The following is a 22,844-nucleotide window of genomic DNA, read 5'->3' on the forward strand; positions in this document are numbered from 1 at the left end:
GAGTGAATCCAGGGGAGACACACTTGGAAACGGGGTCCTCTGGGCCAGAGCCCTGCATGCATCTTGCCTTTCAGTGTGCAGAGTACGCGGGGAAGGGGCTGGAGGCACCGGTGCACACCCGGGCCTGGTGACACATTGCTGCGATTCCCACGGGGGTTCAAAAGCAGGCCTTCATGGTGACCTAACAGCCCCCTCCGTCTTGCTGTAGAGCTCCACTGACAGCTCGCACTTCATAGCTTGTAGGTGCAGGCGGGAGCCAAGGGAAGAAGATGGTCCATGATCTAAGCACAAATTCCCCAAGTGCCCGCTCTCCTCTGTGCTCTGTGGGCTTTTGGCCGAGCTGCCCCAGAGTCGGGGGTGCCCTCCTTTCCCCTCTGCTCTGCTGTGTGTTGGGCCCCTGGCCCTGAACACAGGTGTATCAAGTACAAGCCTGTGCCACCACACCTCAGAGGCTCTCCCTGTGGGTTCTGGTTCCTGGGTGATGGCTTTGGAAGAGCACAGCTCTGCTCTTGACCTGCTTATCTAGTTAGGGAGGCAGGTGCTCCCCCACGTCTCCAGCGCACTGGCTTCTGCCGCGAGCTCACCGCAGCTAGCCCTCCATCCTGCCTGTTGGGTCCGGTCCACGAAGACTCTGGCTCTGTGCAGGAGCGGGTGGATTGAGGGCAGCTGCTCCCTGATTCTCGAGGCAAGTGGCCTCCCATCACTCCCAGCGGTCTCCTGCCCCATCACTTGAGCCTGGCAAACACACGGTGTCCCTTCCTGGTTTTCTGTCACCGGCACAGGTGGGATGGGGAGGAAAGAGAAAACACGATGGCTTGGGAGAATCTGCTTTTGTCCTCCCGGAACTCAGTCCTCTCGCACTTGTTTGCCTGCTTCAAAGCAGGTCTTTGTGCCCTGTATGTCGAGCGCGCTGATCTGCCAGCACCCAGAGCAGGTTGGCTGTCGTGTCCGACCCCCCACCCCCTGCCACCGTGCTCGTCCCCGTCTCACCTACCAGAAGCACTAATTCTCCTGGTGTCAGGCCCAGGGGTTATCGGTGTTCTCGTCTGCCTTACCGAGATATTTATCTCCTCTGTTTTTCTATCTTAAGAGGATCGAAGCCGTGCTGTTGCTCATGCCCCAAGCAGGCTGCCTCAGCACTGAGGGGAGTCGAGTCAGGAACTAGAGCACAGACACTGGGATGCTGAGACGTTGGGTTTCCTTGCCGATCACTCAGTGAATCCTCAAGGGCTAGTGAAATAAATGCTAGACCACTGAAGAGTAGTGCAGGTGGAATTCTGGGCGTCAACCGTGTTCTTTCAGAGGGCCGTGGGGACCGACGGGCACAATGTATATGCCTGTGGGCAGGAGAGGACTTCGGAAACTGTGGGTACACGGCCCACTTGTTCCTCAGAGGCAGCTGGTGGAGCGGCCCTCATTCCCTTCTGAAAAGCCCTCACCAGCCCCTCAACTACAAGAACCCTCAACTCCCACTGATGTTTCAACATAATTCACACCTACCTAGTGCTGCTAAGTGGAAAGGTCATACTTCAAAGCTCCAAGCCATTACCCAGGTTTAACTTCCTGCCCTGTCCAAATACCTGCCTTGAGGCTGCTCAGACACGCCCCCACACCCCCCCGGAAGCCTGTTAATGGCCTTGGTGTGGAGGAGCAGTTCTCTACCTTCTATGGGTCACCTGAAAACTCCCAACTCGGAGACGCCTTGGTTTTAGAGTCTGGCTTCCTAGCAACCAACTGTGAGTGTTGAGTAGAACTGGAGCTGAGCTTCCCGCCTGCCAGTCCCCACAGCAGAGCTATCCAGGGGGATGTCTGAAGTACTCACAGCCGGAGCAGAGGCGGGAGGAACTGGTGACATCTCAAGATGAGACTGCGCACTGTGATGGGACTTGAATTATTATTCCGCACACACACGGCGTGGATCCTCCTTCCAGACCCAGGGAGGAGCCCAAAGCTGTTTACCTGGACTGGGCAATGCTTCTGCCAGAACACAAGTGTAGGAACTTTCCACACAGAGGGCAGGGGGAGGGGAAGAGTGGAGGCTCTAGCAGAGGGGAGGCGGCGGTGGGTCACACGGGATGCCTGTGATCACTGTGCAGGCATCGTCCACCTTCTGTGCTCTGGGGCAGCCAAGACGTGCAGGATACACTGGCCAGGAAAACGTCACCTCCTCTGCTTAATGCCAACGTTCTGCAAACATCCTGAGGTGCACACATGAATGAGTCACACCAAGAAAAGAACTGGGTAAAACTGCAACGGAAAGGAGTCTTTTATATGCTGGCCCTCCACACCTCTCCCACTGTTCTGCTTAGCCAGGGCCTCTTCCCCACTGTAAGCAGAAGCCCAGCCAAAGCATTTAAATACAGTTGGTTTAAAAGGCTCATAAAATCCCACTTTCCATCAACGCAGTTTCTCAAGATGCTGCTCCAGTACATTCCTACCGCGAAGCCCAGGGCTTTATTCCAGCTCACCCCTTGAAGGAAAGGGGGTTAAACCACAAGGGCAAAGACAGAAGAGAAAGCAGTAGGCAGGCAGAGAAGCTGGCAAAGTGTTTGATTTTTATCGTTAAGTATTTGGCTGGGTGCAGAATTGCCCTCACCACCCTTGGCCACCACTGGTCTCCCGGGAGGAACAGGCAGCAAAGGATGGCTCCAGAGACGCCGCCTCTCGGGGCCTCGGGGCTTACAAATTCGTGAGCACAGAGGGTTCCACCTTCCATCCTGAAGTACAAACGACTTCACAGCCAGACCTCCCTGGGAGGGAGAGATGCTCACAGCTGAAGGCACTTTAATCAAGGCACACACCCAATGCCAGAATTTGTTTTCCTTCTGGTCACTCTGATAAACCTAGACGCCACTCTGTCAAGAACCAGCGCTGCTGCAGTTGGCGTTGGTGAGTGAGCAGGGTCAGGGCCTGCTCACTGGTAGAACTTCTTGTTAGGGCTGCTGGCGTGGTCCATAAGCAGCTGGCACGGGGTGAACTGTTTTCCATAGGCAGCCTCGTACTTCCGGAGCCGGTCCACCACCTTCTGAGCACCGTACAGATCGACAAAGCGGAAGGGCCCTAAAGGGAGAAATGGGACATTGTTGAAGTGAAACGAGCTCCGGGATGAAGCGAGCTACCTTCCTGACTTGCAAGACCGACCTCCAAGACAGGGGGGGAAGCCAAGCCCAAAGACGGCGCCGATGTCTCCCTCTGTGGGCGTGGCCAAGACCCCTTCCTGCAGGCACAGGACAGCCTCGTTCACAAATCTGGTCATCAGGCGGTACTGGATGTCTTCGTCCGAGGAGCTGCCAACAGAGAGAGACATTCAGGGAGGGGGAGGGTAAAAGGGGAGGACACAGGCGCCCCAGTGCTGAACGGGAGTGAGGGCTGGGACTGCTGGAGCTCCAGGCCAGCCCTAGTGAACCTCCAGTGCTAGAGAAGGTGCTGCCCTTGGAAAAAGCCAGCAGAGGGCTACTTGCCCTAATTAACCCGAAGCCGGGCACTGAGAACAGGGTCTGGCGGGGTAGACGGCATCTCTTGACATCAGCAGCTGCTGATTACAAATGATAATAAACAGGGTGGAGAGTGAGCAGGCCTAGGAGAACCGTCTTTCTAGTTGGTCTCTGGGACCCTCAGAGGGAAGGCTTCCCAAGGGGTCTTCCCAAGGCTGGGCTGCAGTCCTTACCCTGAGGCCTGGTAGAGGACGAGGTGGAATGTGGAAGGGCAAAAAGTGTTAAGCATCAGGAATGTTCTCTCTGGTCACGTATGGTGATCATAACAAAAATGACGGCAGAGGGTCCAAGAAGCTTCGGGCTGGTGAGAAACACGCTTCTGCACCAATAGCCCCTCAAATGAACTTACACATCAGGCTGAGAAGGCATCTTCAGACTTGCCAAAATACTGTCTATGTCAGAATTCAAATTCTTATTCTTCACACCCTCCTGGTAGATGTAAAAGCCCTTTCCAGACTTGCGACCTAAAAGAAGCAAGAAAAGGGAGAGTTAACAAATTCTCAGAGCCCGGGCCTGAGAGTTCTCTTCTCTGCTAGTCTGTTATAAAGCTCTAGCCTCTTTTCCGTATTCCTGAATTTGTAGATCTAGCCTACTCTAGGAATTGGTGTTTGTCAGAAGAGTTGACAGCGAAGGAAAAAAGAGCTTGTGTGTCCTGGAGCTTGGAAATCTGTGTATCTGGGTAGGAAAGGCCAGGTGGGTGAGTTTTAATGTCCAGGTATGCAACACCAGGCCCTAGGATGCCCAGGTCCTAGTGTTGATTTTATTGCCACTTTGCCGAGAGAGAAAGCCCCCTCTCTGGTGGGCCTCAATTATATCCTCTACTTAGAGGTTTACTTCCTCCACAAAGGTGGTCAGACAACATGGAAAGCCTGGACGCAACACTCCCGCAGTATCACGGGTGTGTAGTAGAGGCCTCGGGCGGGATGAAATGCCTGTCAATCTTGCGTAGCTTGGGCAACGGCAGAGCCTCAGGAGGCCAGAGTTCTGCCTTTTGTCCATAATCTACAGGTCCAGCCTAAAAAGAGCTGGCCATGAAATCATTTTTAAATTCCCTATGACAGTGGGCTCTATGTTTAGAAAACACACTCTTCCACGCGGGCCTTCTGCAACTCTTTGGTCTGAGGAACTCTGTCACAAATGATGCTAGTTATGTTTCTTTGTGGCTACTCACCCAGGAAGCCCTTGGATATCATCTGCTTCAGCACTTCTAGGCTTCCACCTGCAAACCGCTCCCCAAACACTTTGCCTAGATTTTCTGCTACGTGTTTTGCTACATCCACGCCAACTTCATCCACCAGTGTAGCAGCGCCCACAGGAAAGCCAAAGCTTGTGGTCAGGGAATCCAGCTTCTTAGGGCCAACTCCTTCCTGGATGGGAAGTAAAGCTGGACCTCAGGGGAAGGCCGTCCCAGATTCCCCTAAGGGCTCCTTGTGCTGCCCTCACAAATGGCCTTGTGCAGCACCCACTTCTCTTCTGGGTGCCGCCTGGCCAGGCCCAGGACTGGGACTGTTTCAGGGAAGCACAAAGAGGCTTGGGAGCCACAAGGGGAAAGTCTGAGCCTTTCCTAACCTATAGAATTTTAAGGAAGTCTAGAGATTATTCACTTCCTTCTTGTTTGCAATCCTGGATCTCAAGAATAACGAGATTCCACACCAGACAGGGCTAAGTTTCCCGAGGCTGAGAGAAGAGACATTACCGAGCAGCAGTACTGTAGGGTCCTGTGATGCCCACGTCTGATAAGAGCCCAGCGAGGAGTGGCCACGCCCTTCCCGCCAGTGACCGACCTGTAGGGCCACTGGAGGGGTCTGCGTGCAGCAGAAGCGGGTGTAGCACCAATCCGACCAAATGGGCCCTGTTCTGGACGGGGACGCAGAAACTGCACACAGAGCGTGTCGGAGGCCTTTGGCTTATTGGAGCAGGGAGGACGCTAAGGAAGCAGAGCTAAAATTCTGCCCATTTTAGTGCAGTGTTAGCCCATGACTTCCCAGCCCTGTGTGGAAAGAGAGGGCACCAAAGGGCCTTCTTGGAGAAGAGCCAGGAGTCAGTGTCTTAGAAGGAAGCCTGCTTCTCACCTTAACATTACCAGTTTGGAAAACTAGCTTAAAGAGTGGACGATGCCTCAAACATTCTGAGATCGATACCAACCTGGAGAATTCTGATGACTTCAGACATCATGGGTGCGAGGCACCTGGTGGTATAGAAGCCAGGTCCGTCCTGCCAAGGGAGAGAATATGAGCTCATGGGCCCCTCAGTTGTGGGCACTTCCCAGTTCTGAAAGCGGTCTCTCTCCCCCGGAAGCCACTTCAAAACTCAAGGTGATTTATAAGCTCCATCAGAATCCTTAATATTAAACTGCAGGGGAAGCCATAGCCAGGGGCAGCCTGGCTTGAAACCAGGAGCACAGCAGACAGTCTCACGGTCATCTGAAAGGTCTGGAATGGCTGGGAGAACCCGCCATGTCCCAGACCTTGACTCAGTGGTCCACCACTGTCCATACCATAGACCACCAAGGGGAAATCATATCAAAAGCTGGTATATTTAAACTGAAGAGTTACAAACAAACCTGGAAATATAAGGAGTCTTCATAGAACTTTTCTGAATCTGCTGCTCTGACACACAGCTCCTTACCTTAACCACAATGATGACCTTCCCCTGTTTGAGACCAACTTCTACAGCAGAAGCAGTTGTGTCCTTAGAAGTTTTTTGAGTTATGATAATCTCCAGCAGCTGCATCTTGTCCACAGGAGAGAAGTAGTGCATGCCAATCACCTGGCAAAGGGGGACAAAACACCGGCAGATTTAAGAACTCTGAAAGGGGAAACTAACAGCATTCTTTTTTTTTGCTAGGAAAGCACTGCACAGAAAGGCGGTTGTAATATAGGAATACTGCTTGGTATCGTCAAGTGGTTTGGTTCCATGGCTCTTTGATTAAAAGTCCAGTATGTTCACGGGAGAGCTAACTGGAATTCTCTTCCATCTGCTTCTAGGGCTTTTCACTAAGGGCAATGGATCCTACGAACAGTTAATGCCAAAATTGCAGCTAAAGGCCAAATTAGATTTACTGGGGAAGAATGAATGAGGGTTCCATTTATATTAATGATGCTGATGGTTTGGGTGAGAAGGTCCACTTTTTATGGGGTGTGGGGGGAGACAGGGGGAAGAACTACTTACTATGCTGGACTGTCAGAGATATATTTGGATTTTATGTCCATGCATCTCACTACCAGGATACTGTCAGCCCTTCGTATCCACAGATTTCGCATACACAGGTTCAACCAACTGCAGATCCAACTGGCTGAATCAGATTCAACGGGTCTGACTCCTTGGATCTGAAACCTGAGGATACAGAGGGCTGCCCGTGTTCACTGTTCTACACTATTTTATAAGGGACTTGAGCTTCTGTGGATTTTGGTATCTCCTGGTGGTCCTGGAACTAATCCCCCACGGATACCCAGGGACGACCTTACTGGGTTTAAATAACATTTCTCAACACTCAGATTCCCTCAAGGCTCATTAAACCAGTGACTCTTAAAGTCAAGTATCCGGACCAGCCGCACTAGCATCACCTGGGAATGTCAGAACTGCAAATTCTCAGGGCCTCCCCAGACCTACTGAATGAGGAACTCCAGGGGCAGGGCCCAGATCTGTGTTTAAGAAGCCCTCCAGGTGATTCTGATACATGCTCAAGTTTGACAACAGCCTCATTAAGCTAACAATTAGATAGTCTTCACAACTGAACTGTGAAAGGAGTCTATCCATTAATTTATAGTTTTGCCTCCACTCCCCACTTTAGCTATAAGGTATTAACTACTATCTGCCACTGCTTACTATCCACTATTCATTAACACATTTATCATTTATCCTTTACATTTAATCCCCTACAACTCTGTGAACTAGTCAGTCAAATTACCTAGATGAGGAAGAAAGACATCAGGAGGTTAAAATTAGTAGCTCAGGGTCAGTCAGTAAATGGCAGAGTGGGATGCCATCAAGGTCGGCCTGTCTCCACAGCCTGCCCACTTCCCGTTGTGTAACACACAGGTCACTTGCATGTTACATCAACTTATCAATCCAAAAGTTGCTTCTAACCTCTAAATTATCCTACTTATGTCTAAAATACTTTAAAAGACAGGACCTGATTCAGACTGTACTCCTGAGCAAAAGGAATTAGGCTTTACCATGTATAATTTATATACAATAAAACGCAAAGATCTTAAAGTGTTCAGTTTGATGAGTTCTGACAACTGTGTATCTACCCACGTAATCACTACCCCAAGCAAAACCTATTGACATCGTTCAAAAAAGCTGTGCCAAAAGGTGGCCAGCTGTGTCCTGGACTGCTGGGACTTTCTCAGTTGTAGCACTGGAGGGCCTGTGTGCTGGGCAAACCGAGAGGGTTGGTCGCCCTACTTGTGCCCCTGTGGCCTTACTCTTACATGAATGACCTAGGCAAGCAGGTGCTAAAAGCTGCTCAAGATCCCTGGGGGCGAGGACTGCTAAGTGTGATGCTTGTTCTGCTCCACGGGGGAGAAGGAGAGGTTAGCATCAAAGGCACAGCAACAGGGTCTCCTCTGCTGCCCTCCAGTGCTGAGGAGCTGCTGTGAGTGATCATGACGTGGCCAGACTGTCTATCTGCCATTACTCCGCGTCTGTGTCTTCCCCCAGCTGCCACTTCTCCCCATGACCTCCTCCTGCCATCACTGAACCTGCCTCTATCAGGCCCACACCACTTCTAATCTGCTGCGTGCTAGGGAACAAGATGACCTTGAGTTAGCAAGCTATTAGAATGGGAATAAAAAGACTTCGTGGTTTTAGTACATGGACTTTGTATTAACAGTTTCAGTTGCTTAAAGGCCTTTTATATTTCCTGCCTACTTTTGGCTGGCTCTGCTTCGCTGAGGCTAACTGGTATCCTCCAGAGAGGCGAACTGTTTTATTTCTCCTTGAATGATTTCACTTGATTTCCCTGGTAGAGGGCAGAAGCCCAAAGATAGATTTCTAGGCATCATTCCAGATACTCACTCTAAGTGTTTCTACATCCACCCCTCTCATGTCCTGGGCAGAAGCTCTAAGCAAACCGGGGTGGACACATCCCACCACAGCCCCAGACCTTCCATTCCTGGATCTGGAGTTGGAACCAAACCCATCCCAGACAGTCACCACAGTCTGCTCTGTAGCTCAAGTATTATTTTGGAACATCTCTTCTTATTTTAGGGTCTATCTTTCAATACCCAAATGTAATAAATGTAGGTTTTATAGTCTGAACCTGAATAATAATACCCATTAGGGATGCAAATCACCTATAAAGGTATATTTTAGTTGTAGTTCCCTTGTTCCTGCATCTCACACTGGTCACGGTACTAGCTTTTTTGTGCCCAGTTTCTGGGACTACATCATCACCCTCATCCACTTCATAATCCATACCAGTCCCTTCTCATATTCTAAGCCTTCATCAATGAGCCTGAAGCAGTAAAACACTTCAGGGTTTTCCTCTGTTCAGAATTTACCTTCTCAGGTCTTTTACTGACAGCAGCAATTTCGCTGATTGGGAGAGCAGATGTGTTGCTGGCAAAGACACAGTGATCTGGAATCACCTGCAGGAGAAAAGCATTTAAGAATGTGTCATGTAGGCCTGGGAGATGACTGGAGTCCAAAGCAAAGCCAATGAGGGACACTTGGGCCCCACCCACCCTTCACCTTTGAGAGAACAAACCATAATGTGCATGCCTATTTCATGTTACACACGTGTTACTAAGAAATGGTACACCACTATAATTATATCTACAGTGCATGAATACTATATTAACTATTAGCTTTATCAACCTGCAGAATAGTGTCTAATGGAGATTCTCTCAGCATTCTGCCCACAATCTCAGCTTATTCATATTTTTATTCAGATGCTTGGATGAAAAACAAAGAAGGCACATCTGTCAAATTTGTGCAAATCTGGGCAGGCAGAATCCTAACATCAGAGATAAGAATCAAGATTCAAGATACATTCAACATGCTGAAAAACTGAGTGCAAAATAAGATCAATTATAATGAGGATAAAGGTAAAGTACTGCATTAAGATTTTATGAAAGAGAAGAAAGAGAAATAAATGAGTAGACACCTAATGGGCAAGACCTGGGCTTGGCAGTAAACTTGTGTTAAAGAGCCCATGATTTTATTTAATCAAAAGTATAGGGGCTTCCTTGGTGGCGCAGTGGTTGACAGTCCACCTGCCGATGCAGGGGACGTGGGTTCGTGCCCCGGTCTGGGAGGATCCCACATGCCGCAGAGCGGCTGGGCCCATGAGCCATGGCCACTGAGCCTGCGCGTCTGGAGCCTGTGCTCTGCAACGGGAGAGGCCACAGCAGTGAGAGGCCCGCGTACCGCAAAAAAAAAAAAAAAAAGTTTAATGTGAGTCAAAAGTAGAGCCTGATGATCAGAAAGCTAACATAGTCTCAAGCTGCATTATTAATGGTACGGGGTCTAATGTTGGTGGTAAAATTCTCTATGAAGAGCAAACCAATGTCTCCAAAGATGGCTGGCAACAATCCTTCCCCTCTTGTACATGGGTGTCTCTCCTCCCATCCAGAGGCACAGTCTCTTCCCCCTCCTCTTAAATCTGGGCTGGCCTATGACTTGCTTTTACCCATGGAAAGTAGCAGAAGTGACTCTGCCAGTTCCAGGCCTTGCCTTATGAAGTCCACTGGCTTCTGCCTTGCTTTCTTAGAAGCCAGCAGCCATGCTGCAGAGAAGCTCTGGCTCGACCACTAAGCGAGGACAGGCCACAGGGAGAGGGAGGCGCCCCAACCAAGCTTTCAGCTGAATGCAGTCCCACGAGTGCCCCCCCTGGGAAGCCACGTGGAATTAAGGGCCAGCCGCCTCTCAGAGCCCTGCCCTAACTGCAGAACTGTGAAAAGGTCATTGTTTTTGTGGTGGTTTGTCACACGCCAAGAGAACACTGAGACATGGTGAAGACAGCAAAGGAGACAAGCAAGACAGTGAGGGGTCTGGAGACGAGAATTATGAAGATATCAAAGGAGTAAGTTTCTTTAGTTCTGTGGAGAGGAAGAGAAGTTTTAAATCCCTGAGGAATACCACATGTAGATTCAGCTTTACCATTTTCCTGTAAAGAAAGGAGAGGCCAGGTAAGAGGATGGACTTGATGGCCTCCTAAAGATCCTTCACTTGAAATTCTTTGATTTTCCAAATACAGATCTGTTCTGGACCTTGCTCTTTTCCACCCTTTCTGAAAAACTTCTTTGAGTATCTCCTACCTTAGATGATTTCACTAGCTTCTCTAAAAAGGTAAAGGCCTGTGACATGTTACATAAATAACTACAACATAGGTAACACTTTGGATTTTACCTTTAGCAATAATCTTATTCTTTTCTTACTATCTGCTAAAAATTCATGATTCCCCAAATATTCTCCCTTTCCCCCAGTCCATGGACTTCACGGACATATAAAACCCCTTTTCTTTTCTTTCTTTCCCTTCTCTTCTCCCTTAACCTTTATGTTTCAGTGGGAAATACTGTATTGATTTGTTCATAGTCTGCACTTCTCTTGATCTGATCCCTCTTCTTTCTCTTTCTTTTCCTTGATCACTGGCTTCCCAACTGCTAAAACTAACAAACTTTTCTACACTCAGATACTCCCAAATCCTGATTTTCCAAAAGCAAATACCATCACCCAGTCAGGTGGCAAATGCTCTTTTAGTGGTAAACGAATCTGTCTGTTTTTGCCACCCCTCAGTCTACCTTCCATTGGCCCAGCAGGACCCCCAAAGCCCTGGGAACGTTGTGTCCCTTTCTCTGCTGCAGTGCTACCTTGCACAGAGAGAACACACACCTACCCAGCTCTTCTGAATTCACTCCCTCAGCTGAATCTACATTACACTCTGCCTAAAGAATAGATTTTGGAATGTGTGTTTCACAAGTGGAATCCATCCCAAACTGAGCTGCTTGTCTTTAGTTTCTAAACCCTCCTTAGGTTCATTCTTTAGTAGAGCAGAGATTGTCCTCCCATGGAAGGGCGTCTTAGGAGTACAGCCCACTACTCAAGACACCCCAGAATGCTGCAGAGTCAGTGCCATTTTATTTTCACCATTTACTAACCTACATTCTGTTTATTTAACTGTAGGCTAGTCGGGGCCCTGGTTCTACCTCCTGCCTGGATTACTGCCATCTCTTCTTTCCTCCTTTCCTCTTTCTTCACACCACCCAGTTCAAGTACTTGTTTTGTTCATATTAGCCCATCTCAAGAGTTGACTATGCACAGCGTTTGGGCTCAAGACCAGAGTAGCATTTCCACAAAATGAGCATCTGAATCCTGCCTGGAGAAACTGTTTCTCCCTATTTCCTCTGCTGCCTAGACCTGAATTAGTTTAGTTATAGCTTGCAGCCAACCAATAATGTCAAGACATCTGGCTGCAGTCCATGAGGTTATTTGTATGTTTGGGTGACTGGACTCCCATATAAGGCTAATGAACCCTGTGCTTAATTTAAGTTAATAAGCTACTTGTTTGTCTTTCCTTAGGACTTTGATTTGACCTTTATACACAGTGTGCATGGGTTCACATAAAAACTTGCATTTGGGGGACACAGTTTTGAGGGGCACAAGCCTGCTGTGTCCCCTTTTGCCTGGCAAAGCAATAAAGCTGTTCTTTTCTACTTCACCCCTCCAACAAACAAACAAACATACAAAACCCCTTACATCTGGGAATGAATGGCCCTATAAAAAGAACCGCAAGTTTCCTAGAGTTCCTTTAAAAAACCCTGTCTCTGTGTTCTCCACTCACAACCCAGGATTCAGTACAGCAGGCCCCTTACTTACCGCTTCTACTTCCTTGAGCACTTTGTGCTTAAGACTGAGGTCCTCAAAAACAGCCTCAATCACCATGTCAGCCTTTTCAAAACCCTGGTAATCGAGCTGCCCAGTCAAGTTGCTGAAAAAGGCGTCCCTTTCAAACGATGTTAGTGCTTTCTTCTTCACTTTATCATTCAGTCTAGGAAAAAAACACATTCCTAGTCAGAGGAGGAGAACAGGAAACTAACATTTATTGAGTGTCCATGGGCCAGACAGTGTGCTGTGTGTTTTTCACCAACTCAGTGAGGTAGCTCCCACTTTGAGGGAGCTGAGCTGCTCAAGGAGACTCAGAGGAACCTGTGGTCCAACAGCGAGTTAAGGGAGGGTCCTAGGGTTCAAACAGGCTGACCCCCACATCCATATTCTTTCTACTAAAAGATGCCTCTACATGCCCAACCTGCATAAATGGTATCACTAATAAAAGAGTTAAATTTGCCAAGAGGAGTAAACATGAACACTAAAATGGCAAACAAGAGAGCAGCTCTAGTAATCCTCTACCTACAATAGGGGAAGCAGCCAACACGGGCCCTAGACCACGAGTGTATACTTGCTTACATATCATTTTGTTATTCTGTAATTGTGATCTACCGGAGGACAGAGACCAAGCATTATGTCATATATTCTTAATCCATTTCCTGGTCAGTACCTAGTAGCACATCATATTGATTACATAAAATATTAACTCAAGGTTTCTTCTTCCCCACAGAGAGCTAAAAAGGATTCCTGCTACTCAGACACTTAACTGATAGTTTTTTATTGCCAAGGAAAATAGGCTCTCTTAGGTTTTAATCTGACCGCACTTTCAGAATAAATGACCTGGAGTTTTCCTCTGAAAGAAGAATGAAGCTACACCCCATTCACTAGTTTCCTTAACCAAAAGAAAAATTAAAGCCACAAGGTAAGTTCAAAGAAGTAGTCAGTTTAAGTCTCAAAAGTATGGATTCAAATATCTTGGTTTCTGACAACCATGTCAGCAGTCAGCAAGCAAGATTCTTGTGAGAGTTCAAAACATTATTAGTTGCTCTAATTCTAATGCCTAATGAAACTATTCCCGAGGGGACAAGAAGTCTGTAAGTCCCAAGTCAGCAGTACAGTGAGGGGCACTCACCAGAGACCGATGTTTCTAATGCAAAAAGGGAAACCCGGGACAGCTGGATCCAAAAGAGGTCGAGGGGGGAAAGCTATTTTAGAGCAATTTCTCATTTTGGTGACTGTATGAAACTCTGGGAACACTCGCGTGCTGGCCTCAGGGCAATGGTGTTATCGAGCACAGACAGCCATTTTGGGGAGTCAGAATCTTTTACTACAATGCCTTGCTATCTTACATTAAGATAGTTGCTATCTGCCAACATGATTAAACCTGCCAGGTCCTGCACAGTATTATGGTAGCAATATATGAGCAGAAAAGGGGTAAAAACACACTTAAGCTACGTAATCCATTTAAGAAACAAAAAACTAACTCAACTAAAAGTCACATGCAAGACATCAAAGTTCAGCCAGCCTTAGACAGTCTATTACATTGGAGCAGAGAAATGAGCTGAAACAAATTCCGAGTTTGGCCAAGTTGCTGCTCCATTTTTCCCCTCTGCAAACCAGGCAGTATGTGTGTGGGGTCGGGGAGGGGAGGGAGGGACGGGCAGGAGGGAGAATAATATTCCCCGTTTATTACTTCAGAAGTAAGATGGAGACACAGTCCATAAGATCCAGATATTGTGGAACCAAATCAGTTAACTGCTTCTCTATGGTAACACCAGTCAAGAAATATGAGGTTCATGAGTTCTGATCCCAGCCCCACCTTCAAGATGCAGTTACACATTTCCTCATATCCTTATCTCAGTTCTCTCTATAGACACAGTCATGCTGTTTCAATATTCTATAACAATACAGCAATTAAAATTCACAAACATGAGACTTTCTAGTCTGATACCAAAGTATAAACTATATGGCATTTAAAAACGTCTAATAGATAAGGTTTTCTCTTCTGCACTCAAAGACTACAGACTCCAATGATGTTAATGATTTATAATAACATTGTCTGCAACAACAGCAAAAAAGAAAAAAAAGTGAAAGAAGGAATTAGCATGTCTAAAAAGCAAAGGACATGAGACTTAACTATGGAGTATCCAATACAGATCATGTTCAGGAGAAAGGAAACTGTGACGGCAAAAACCAAAACACACGCTACTCTCCCAGCAAAGGCAGAGAGCAGGCTTACCCTTTGAACACTTGTTGCTGTCCTCGCCCCAGCGCGGCTAGCGTAGCATCCTTCAGTATAGTCTGTAGGCCCTTATCCACGGAGACCTGGGCAATGCCGGCCCCCATTAGCCCTGCGCCAAGAACGGCGAGCTGCCTGAAAGGAAAGGATGAAATGACTTTTGGTATAAATCTTAATTAATTCAGTAAAAGTGGGAGATTGCCCAGGTCGTTATCCAATAAACCAACTAAAGCAGGGACTACAATAAGGTATTTAAAATAATTTTTACCTACAAAAAGACACCTTTCATAAATGACTGATTTTCAAAGTTAAATGCAAAAATCCGTTAGGTCTAAAAGAATTGGTCTACCCAAGGAGACAGCATTATACTCATCTTCAATCATACCTGAGATCACTGAAAACAAAACAACATGGATTATGCTTAAATTAACGAGTATTTTTCTTCAAACAAAAGGCAACTTGCAGTGATAGGCCTAAAGATTAATCTCTCTTCTTCCAACTACTTACTTGCTAGTGATTTTGCCATTTTCCAGTCATCTTTCATTTCTCTTGAAATCTGTGCCTTTCTCACCCCTTACCTGGATTGGTTCAAAAGACTCTTGGATGGTTTCTTTGCTTCCAGACCTTACCCCTCCCTCAAACACCTCCATACATGCACATTACTGCCTTTTCCACCCCTGAATTCCTCTTGAACTTATCAGGACCATTTGGCTTACCCCACAGTATTTTGGAACAGCTTCATGTACATCATTTTTGTCTCCTCAACTAAATTCTAAGCTTTTGAAGGGATAGAGATCATGTCTGATGACTCTTTTTAGTTTTCCATAGTTTTGGAACAATATGCCATTTTCCTGTAAGTAACTAAAAAAAATTTTCAGAACTTCCTTCATAAAAGAAGCCCAAGTTTACAACACCGTAGACCTAAATTAGAGTTGTTTCATTCATAACAATTCTGATTATAATGTTCAAAAATCATATTCAAGACCTGAAAAGGCACCCTAACTTCAACTCCTGGGAGTATCTTTCAAATGCAGCTTTGTGATAATACACATTTTTATATGGTGAGTGTTAAGTAACTGGAGAACATGAGAAAATAGTGTAGAAAAACATAAAGAATAGGAGCTGAAAAAATTATTCATGTATTTACTGCATCAAAATTAAAACTTGCTTGACAAATGACCCCACAAAAATTAAGACAACCATAGAAGAGGAAGAAATTTGTAACAGGTGTAGCAGACAAAGGATTACTACTGGGGAAATATAAAGAACACACATATCAATTAAAAAAGATAACCCAATAAAATGGGCAGGGGTTTATATAAAGCAATTCACAGAAAAAGAAAACAAATTGCCAATAAAATGCCCAATTTCCCTAATAATCTGGGAAATGCAAATTAAAACGAATGTATTCTCTCCCCATCAGATTGGCAAAAATTTTAAAAGTAACAGTGAGGATATAAAAAATTATGTTCTTTCATACATGGTTGAAGGAAGTATATACTTTGCCCTATATAGGAGGTCAAATGTATTAAAACCAAAAATGGCATCTTCTACGACCCAGTAATTCTACTATCTACTCTAGAGAAATGCACTTATGCACAAGATGATATGCTGTGATGAACAGTCATACAATGTTTACGATAATGAAAAGTTGGAAGTCATCAATCTTTCAGTAGAAGATGAAGAGGAACAAGTTAACTGGTACGTACCCACATACATAGTCTCCAAGTCGTACCACTGACTAAAAAGGATTATTATAGGATTCATACTGAAGGATCCCTTTTATATTAAAACATTCAAACCATAAACACAAAACATTCATCTAGTATTCAAACTTCCTTATAATAGTTTTTTTAAAAAGGAGATTAAGAATGCATTCTTTGCATAAAAATTTAATTTATAAAAAGAGAAAATACATAAGGAATTCAAATTATTATGCGAGGCAAGGGAGAAGAGGCCTAGAGAGACCGAAGTGGAACTATTACTGACAGCTGGGAAAGCAGGAACGGGGATGCCCCTTCTTCAGTGTTCTTTATTAGATTTTCGGTTCAACCTATTCTGCCTTGCGTGCCTTATAATTTATTCTTCATTTCTAAGATGAGGTTACCTTTTCTTCAATTTATTTCCCAAGTTAGGTCAACTCTTATATCATCCTGTTTTTCTGCCCATTTCATTCTGAGTTTTTGAACTTTTGATTCAAAGTGATTCTTTTCTTATCTGTAAATATTTATTTAAGGATATATAATTCAAGTTTGGAAGCATCCTGCTATAGTTTTCTTTTGCATTGTGGTTGTTTTGGGGGGAGAATTTTTGTAAGCTTAAGTATTTTGATTCTCATTTTCTTATTTCTTCTTACAGGAGATTCACATGCATGCTGCCTGTCTTTTCTGTGTACTGGTACACAATAACAGCTTCTCCAGGTGGTATTATATGCTATCTGCATATAACAGTAAGAGTTACATGCAGACCAGAGTAGGAGTCAGGAGTGGCTAATTAGCTTAGGAGTAAACATTTTATAATTAAAAAAATTTTTTAATTAATTAATTAATTTATGGCTGCGTTGGGTCTTCGTTGCTGCACATGGGCTTTCTCTAGTTGCAGCGAGCAGTGGCTACTCTTCGTTGCAGTGCACAGGCTTCTCATTGCGGTGACTTCTTTTGTTGTGGAGGACGGGCTTTAGGCATGCGGGCTTCAGTAGTTGTGGCCTGTGGGCTCAGTAGTTGTGGCGCACGGGTTTAGTCGCTCCGTGGCACGTGGGATCTTCCTGGACCAGGGCTCGAACCCGTGTAACCTGCGTTGGCAGGCAGACTCTCAACCACTGGGCCAACAGGGAAGTCCAATTTAAAATTTAAGAGTAATTTTTGTAGGATGTGTAAAGAGATGCAGATTTAAGTGGCCATATCATCACTCCACTGCAGCATGGAAGTAATTTATCTCACCCACTGAATGCGAGATATTGTCAACATTAGGTGGTACACAGACAACCTGACTGATACTGATCACCACGTATGCTGGAGAAGCAGTTACGGTTGTGTTTCATATTCTAATTTGGAAATCAGCCCTCTTGGCAAGAATCTTGTCTGTCTCACCTAGGCTTCTTATTGATTTTCTCTTCTGCTTTGGATTGCAATCTCATTAAAGGTGAGCGGCTGGAGAAGGTAGTAACATTAGCTGCTTTCACAAATCCCTCTCTGTAATTCAGGTAGACAGTGTTCCTCAACCTCAGCACTGCTGACATTTTGGACTGGATACTTCTTTGTTGTGGGGCTGTCCTGTGCGCTGTAGGATGTTTAGCAGCATTCCGGGCCTCTGGCCACCAGATGCCAGTACCATCCCTCCCTCCCCAGCTGTGACAACCAAAAATGTTTCCAGAGACTGGCAAGTGTCCTCTGGTGGCAACGTTGCCCAGGTTAAGAACCACTGAGCAAGGGGGTGAGTTTAGGGGCATTACTAAACTTAAGATGCTGAAGAGCTATTTAGGCAGCAAAACACTGAAAGGCTCGCTGAAGAGAATAGATATGAAACAGGTAAGTAGACTCTCGAACGCTTAGGCTGTAAGCTAAACGAAGGACAAGACTTTAATAACTAGAATGAGGCTTTACTTTTTTTAATGAGGGAGAAGTGTGAGTTCCCAGAGATGGTATCTCAAGTCACAGAGAGAGACAAGGTCATTAAACAGCACATAGTGTGTGTATTTGGTTTAGGAAGGGGAAACCTAAACCATATTTCTAGGGGACATCAATAGTGAGACAAAAATGCCTCTACAGGAGACATTAGAGAGGTCAGGAGAAAACTCAGCACAGGCAGAACTCTGAAAGCCAAAAAATCCTTCGTAGGAATAGGGATCTAAAGTGCTCAGGACAGAAGAGGTTTAGGGCAAGACTGAAGGCATAAATCTAGCTCTATGGATCTTCAGAGACATTGACAAGCATAGCATGTGCTGAAATCCACAGGGGCTTCCTATACAGAGCTGACTTACTTAACCTCCTTCTGCGAAGCTCCAAATTTATTCTTCTTGCATAGGGTCTGACCACGGTAAAGTCCTATCAAGGCTTTTGATTCTTTGGTCATTGCAAGCTCTCCAAATTTCTGGAAAAAGGGAAGAAGAAAAGGTAGAACTTCTCAGTCTTGGAGACGTGGATTCTTTGGGGTCAGTTTCTCTGCAGAGCAGAGGTAACATATGCAAAGCCTCAGATCCTGAGCTGCTGAAGTTGGTCTTCTGCTGAGCGTCTTTCTTTCACTCCCCTCATCTGTACCACTTCCAACTACTGCTTTGAAAGGTTCTGGATATAACTGAGCTCTCAGATTCTCTACATCAGAGGTTGTGGTAACTTTTTTCATGGAATTAGAGTGTCAGAGCCAAAATGGACCAATCATCTCAACCACCGCCCTCATTTTAAAGACTGGGAAGAGGAGGCTCAGAACTTGACCTTGCTCAAAGCCACACTGCCTCAAAGGGGCAGAAACAGAACTTGAACCCAGGCAGTATGACTCCCAACTCCAGTTCTCCTTCCAGGGTAGCAGGCTGCCCCATGTGATATCTACCACTTTAAAAGGACCTTAACACTTACAGAGAACAAGTCTCAACTTAGTGGGAAACAGCATGAGATTTAGAGTCTGTATTTGAAAGAACTGAGTTTAACGACTGGCCCTGCCATTTCCCAGTTGTGAACCTTTCTTCATCCTTAAAATGGGAAAAACAATACCTATTTTACAGTATTGTTGTGGGAAGTAAATGAAAACACTAGTAAAATGACTGGGCCTCGATGTTAGCTATTACCATCATCAATATTATTAGAATTTACTGGTACGATTACATGGTTGCAAACAGCACTTAAGAGAAGGAATCCCTCTAATAATGTTGCCTTCATGTCTGAATAGAACATGAAACAATGTTCTACTAATCTTGGCAAAGTAGGTTCTATTCAATAAACCAGTGATTTTCAAACCATGGGTAGAAATCTATCAGTGGTCATGAATTTAGGAGGTTGTGATAAGTAGAACAGACAGAAAATACTGAGTACAGTGTACAGGCTAATTATTTTGGGAAATATGCTTCAATCTTTCTGTACATATGTGTATGTGTATCTAGTGATAATGTAAAAGAATTAATCAGAGTGCACTGCAGTAAGCAACCCAGTATAAGAAATGTTTTCTCTGGAACTTGTCCTGAGCTCTTCAGATATCTTTTATTCTATTATTGAAGAGCAATCATCCTTCAATGATTGCCTAAAACTTCAAAACAACCCAAACAACTAAAATCTACAATACCACCAACTTGTTAGGAAGTGGAAGGGCTGAGGCTGGTTCGTGTGTTGCTCTGTTTTCTCGTCTTGGTGGGTGCAAAACATTTCCCTTCACTTCCTAATTCATCAAAGGGAGGCTGCGCTTCACAGGTTTATCTCCAGGCTCTAACAAGTAAGAACCATATTTTTGTATCAACGTACTCACTTTATCACAACAAAACCAGCCCAACTACAGAACAAAAAGTCCAAATGATTCCTTTTGAAAGGATTCTAACTCTGCTCCTGCTTTTCCTAGTTATACCCTCATTATTGAGAGCAAGTTCAAATATCTGGGGACTACTATGGTTTTCTTAGCACCTACTTGCTCACTGAGATTAATCGTAAGAAACGACAACCAGTGGAAGAAAACTTTTACTAGGCTTTGAATACTTTACCTTTTTTCAGTTTTACACAGCATTGTGGATCTCGCCTTTTCTGTCTCTAATAATAAAACACTGAAAGGAAATAACTTTACCTGAGATTCAGAGAGATAGCCAGCATCACTCCCTTGCTCAATCCCAGTCTTCACTACCTAAAAAACATATAAAGTACTTGTTCCTTGTTGGAATGGATCGGCAAGATATACAGTAATGCTGAAAAAAATTGCTAGTGTTGTTAGTCTTCAAAGAGTAAGTCAAAAGTCTAGACTGGAGTGAGAAAGAGGAGGACTGAGGGCCTTACTGCTTAAGACTGACTTAATTCTCCATCTCTGAGACTACTGCTCAACCTAGCATAAAATGGAAGGAAATAAAACAGAAGGAAAGGGAATTAAGAAGTCAGAATAGGAAAAGAACACGGAGGTTCCACAGCTCAAACTCCACCTCCTTATCCTTTGAATCCTGTTATTTTGTCAGAGAAAGAGCTGCCATCACCCCTTTCTGAGTCCAATAATAGGTCTACCTTTTCCTCTTAACTCCCTTCCCTCCTGCTTGAATTATTCTTCCAGCTCCTCTCCTGTTCTCCAAATGTGGGCAGGTCCCCAAAGTTCCACTTGCAGCACATTTCTCCCTCTATTTATTCTTCCTCAGGAACATCATTTAGTTTATCACATTAATCATGAACTCCATGAAATTCAATTTAACATTTGGGGTAAGCACTAACCTAAGTACAATAGCAAGTATAAAAGAAATAACCCTGTATTCAATCACCATAATTTAATGGTGATTAAAAAAAACCCAAATATATCCATCTATATTCTTAATTGACTTCACTGTCTAAACTACTGTTGCTTGAATTTCCTGAATACCTAATCTCAACACTTCTAAACCTTAACTCCTAACTCTCTTTGGCAAGTCTCTTACTACCTTCATATTTTTGCTTTTACTATTCTATTTCGGGGTCTTATTCAAACTTCAAGTCTGAATTACCAGAATAGTTTCCTAGTTCATTGCTCTACTTTGTCTCTCTTTCTAATCCATTTTTACTCACTGCCATGAAAACGGTTCTCTATGATCTGTATAGGACAAAGATCAAATTTCTTAATTAATTACTGTCTACCTTTTAAAAGCTACCTTTGGTCTTCCTTCCTGAAGACATTGCATTATCCTCCTACAAAAACTGATCTGACTTGATGTTCCTTGAAGAGCCTCATGCTTTCCAGCTTCTGTAACTTTGCTCAAAATGCCCATCCTACCTGGCTTTCTCATCATGTATTCTCTAACAATTTCAGGGATCGTTCCCTCCTCAGTGAATTTAGCAATCTTCCTCTGTCCCAGTTAGCTGGCGTTAACCCTATGCAGCTGCATACTGCCCCCATCCTGCCATCTGCCTTACCACATATATGTGTTTAATCTCCCCAACCCAGACTGTGTGAGGTGAACGGAAGTAGGGGACCACGTTTCCTATTTTATATACTTTGGTGTCCTCGGCTCAAAATATACTTGTTGACTAGTTCATTCTCCAATTCTGAAATCTTTGATTATTGATCTTGTCTTCAATTATTGCTCTTTTGATCTTGGACTTTCCAGATTGAAGATTTTATAAGTTTTAAAGTCTACCTTTAGACAGATGTTACTTCAACTCTGTGATCATTTTAATTATCCTCCTTGAGCTTTTCCAGAACTTCTCTATATCATTACATCTTTTTCATAATTATGGCAATGGAAAGTCAATGAGACATTTTAGGTAATGACAATGGTTTTGACTAAGGACTGAATACAGCCATTAATTTTGTTTCAACTACCTCTTAATCAATGTCCAATATGTTACTGGCTTTGTTATACTGATATGACATAGGTTCCTTTCCTGGTTTGTAACTGGTAATTTTAAGCTCATCAACTAAAAAGTATGCCTGGCACTAATTTTCCCCAAATATCCATTTATATAAATCCTCATAGCTTGCTATGCTCTTGTGTTATTTTTGGTAAGTACTTTGATAGCAGCATGAAGAACTTTAGTACTGGCACACATGGTGCAGAATGGCAATAAAGAATACTGCTCTAGACAAAGGGAAGAAACATGAGAAACGTGGGAGTATGGGGTAAAGACTCACATCAATTATTTCCAGAGGTGCAGGATAAAGGCCCTTGGTCTGCTTTCGTACTTTTTCTTCCACCTTTTTGTAAATCTGTTTCCTGACAAATGGAATACTCATGGCATATGATGTCAATTCTGTAAGGTAAAATGCTTTTAGATCCTTACTGGAAAGAGCCCAGCCTCCCTTGTTAGTTTGTTCTGTAAACTCCATAAAAATGCAGTGACTCTAGCTATCTGAAAGAACTGCTCTTTACTCTGATATAAACAATCTAAATTTCAACCTAAGCACTTCTTTAAACATTAGTTGATAAACATTAAAGCTTGGTGTTGGGTACATGGGTATTTATTACACTATTACATTATTCTATTTTGGTATTATTTAAAATTATCCAAAATAAAAAGTTTAAAAAAAATGTCTTTAACCAGTGTAAGGTCCAGGACTTGAGCAGAGTTATTGCATCCTTTAAGGCTGACTTTACACTTCAGAGTAAACAATGCACTTACCTCTTCCCTCATTTC

General features: G+C 44.5%; 1 protein-coding gene across 1 annotated transcript in view; it reads right to left on the reverse strand.

Annotated features, from left to right (window-relative positions):
• Nucleotides 1–2,435: 2,435 nt before the first annotated feature.
• Nucleotides 2,436–22,844, reverse strand: part of HADHA (hydroxyacyl-CoA dehydrogenase trifunctional multienzyme complex subunit alpha) — a 40,796-nt gene continuing 20,387 nt past the window's right edge. Inside the window, exons 9-20 of the mRNA XM_060116657.1 lie at nucleotides 22,342–22,460; nucleotides 20,326–20,382; nucleotides 18,545–18,654; nucleotides 14,566–14,700; nucleotides 12,318–12,489; nucleotides 9,002–9,088; nucleotides 6,123–6,263; nucleotides 5,640–5,708; nucleotides 4,666–4,861; nucleotides 3,844–3,958; nucleotides 3,142–3,287; nucleotides 2,436–3,060 (exon numbers count right to left, since the gene is read on the reverse strand). Coding sequence (XP_059972640.1) covers nucleotides 2,915–3,060; nucleotides 3,142–3,287; nucleotides 3,844–3,958; nucleotides 4,666–4,861; nucleotides 5,640–5,708; nucleotides 6,123–6,263; nucleotides 9,002–9,088; nucleotides 12,318–12,489; nucleotides 14,566–14,700; nucleotides 18,545–18,654; nucleotides 20,326–20,382; nucleotides 22,342–22,460 — 1,493 coding nt within the window. The 3' untranslated portion in view covers nucleotides 2,436–2,914. The remainder of the gene's footprint in view (nucleotides 3,061–3,141; nucleotides 3,288–3,843; nucleotides 3,959–4,665; nucleotides 4,862–5,639; nucleotides 5,709–6,122; nucleotides 6,264–9,001; nucleotides 9,089–12,317; nucleotides 12,490–14,565; nucleotides 14,701–18,544; nucleotides 18,655–20,325; nucleotides 20,383–22,341; nucleotides 22,461–22,844) is intronic.

Source organism: Mesoplodon densirostris, chromosome 14 (assembly GCF_025265405.1).
Source record: "Mesoplodon densirostris isolate mMesDen1 chromosome 14, mMesDen1 primary haplotype, whole genome shotgun sequence".
NCBI classification, from domain to species: Eukaryota; Metazoa; Chordata; class Mammalia; order Artiodactyla; family Ziphiidae; genus Mesoplodon; species Mesoplodon densirostris.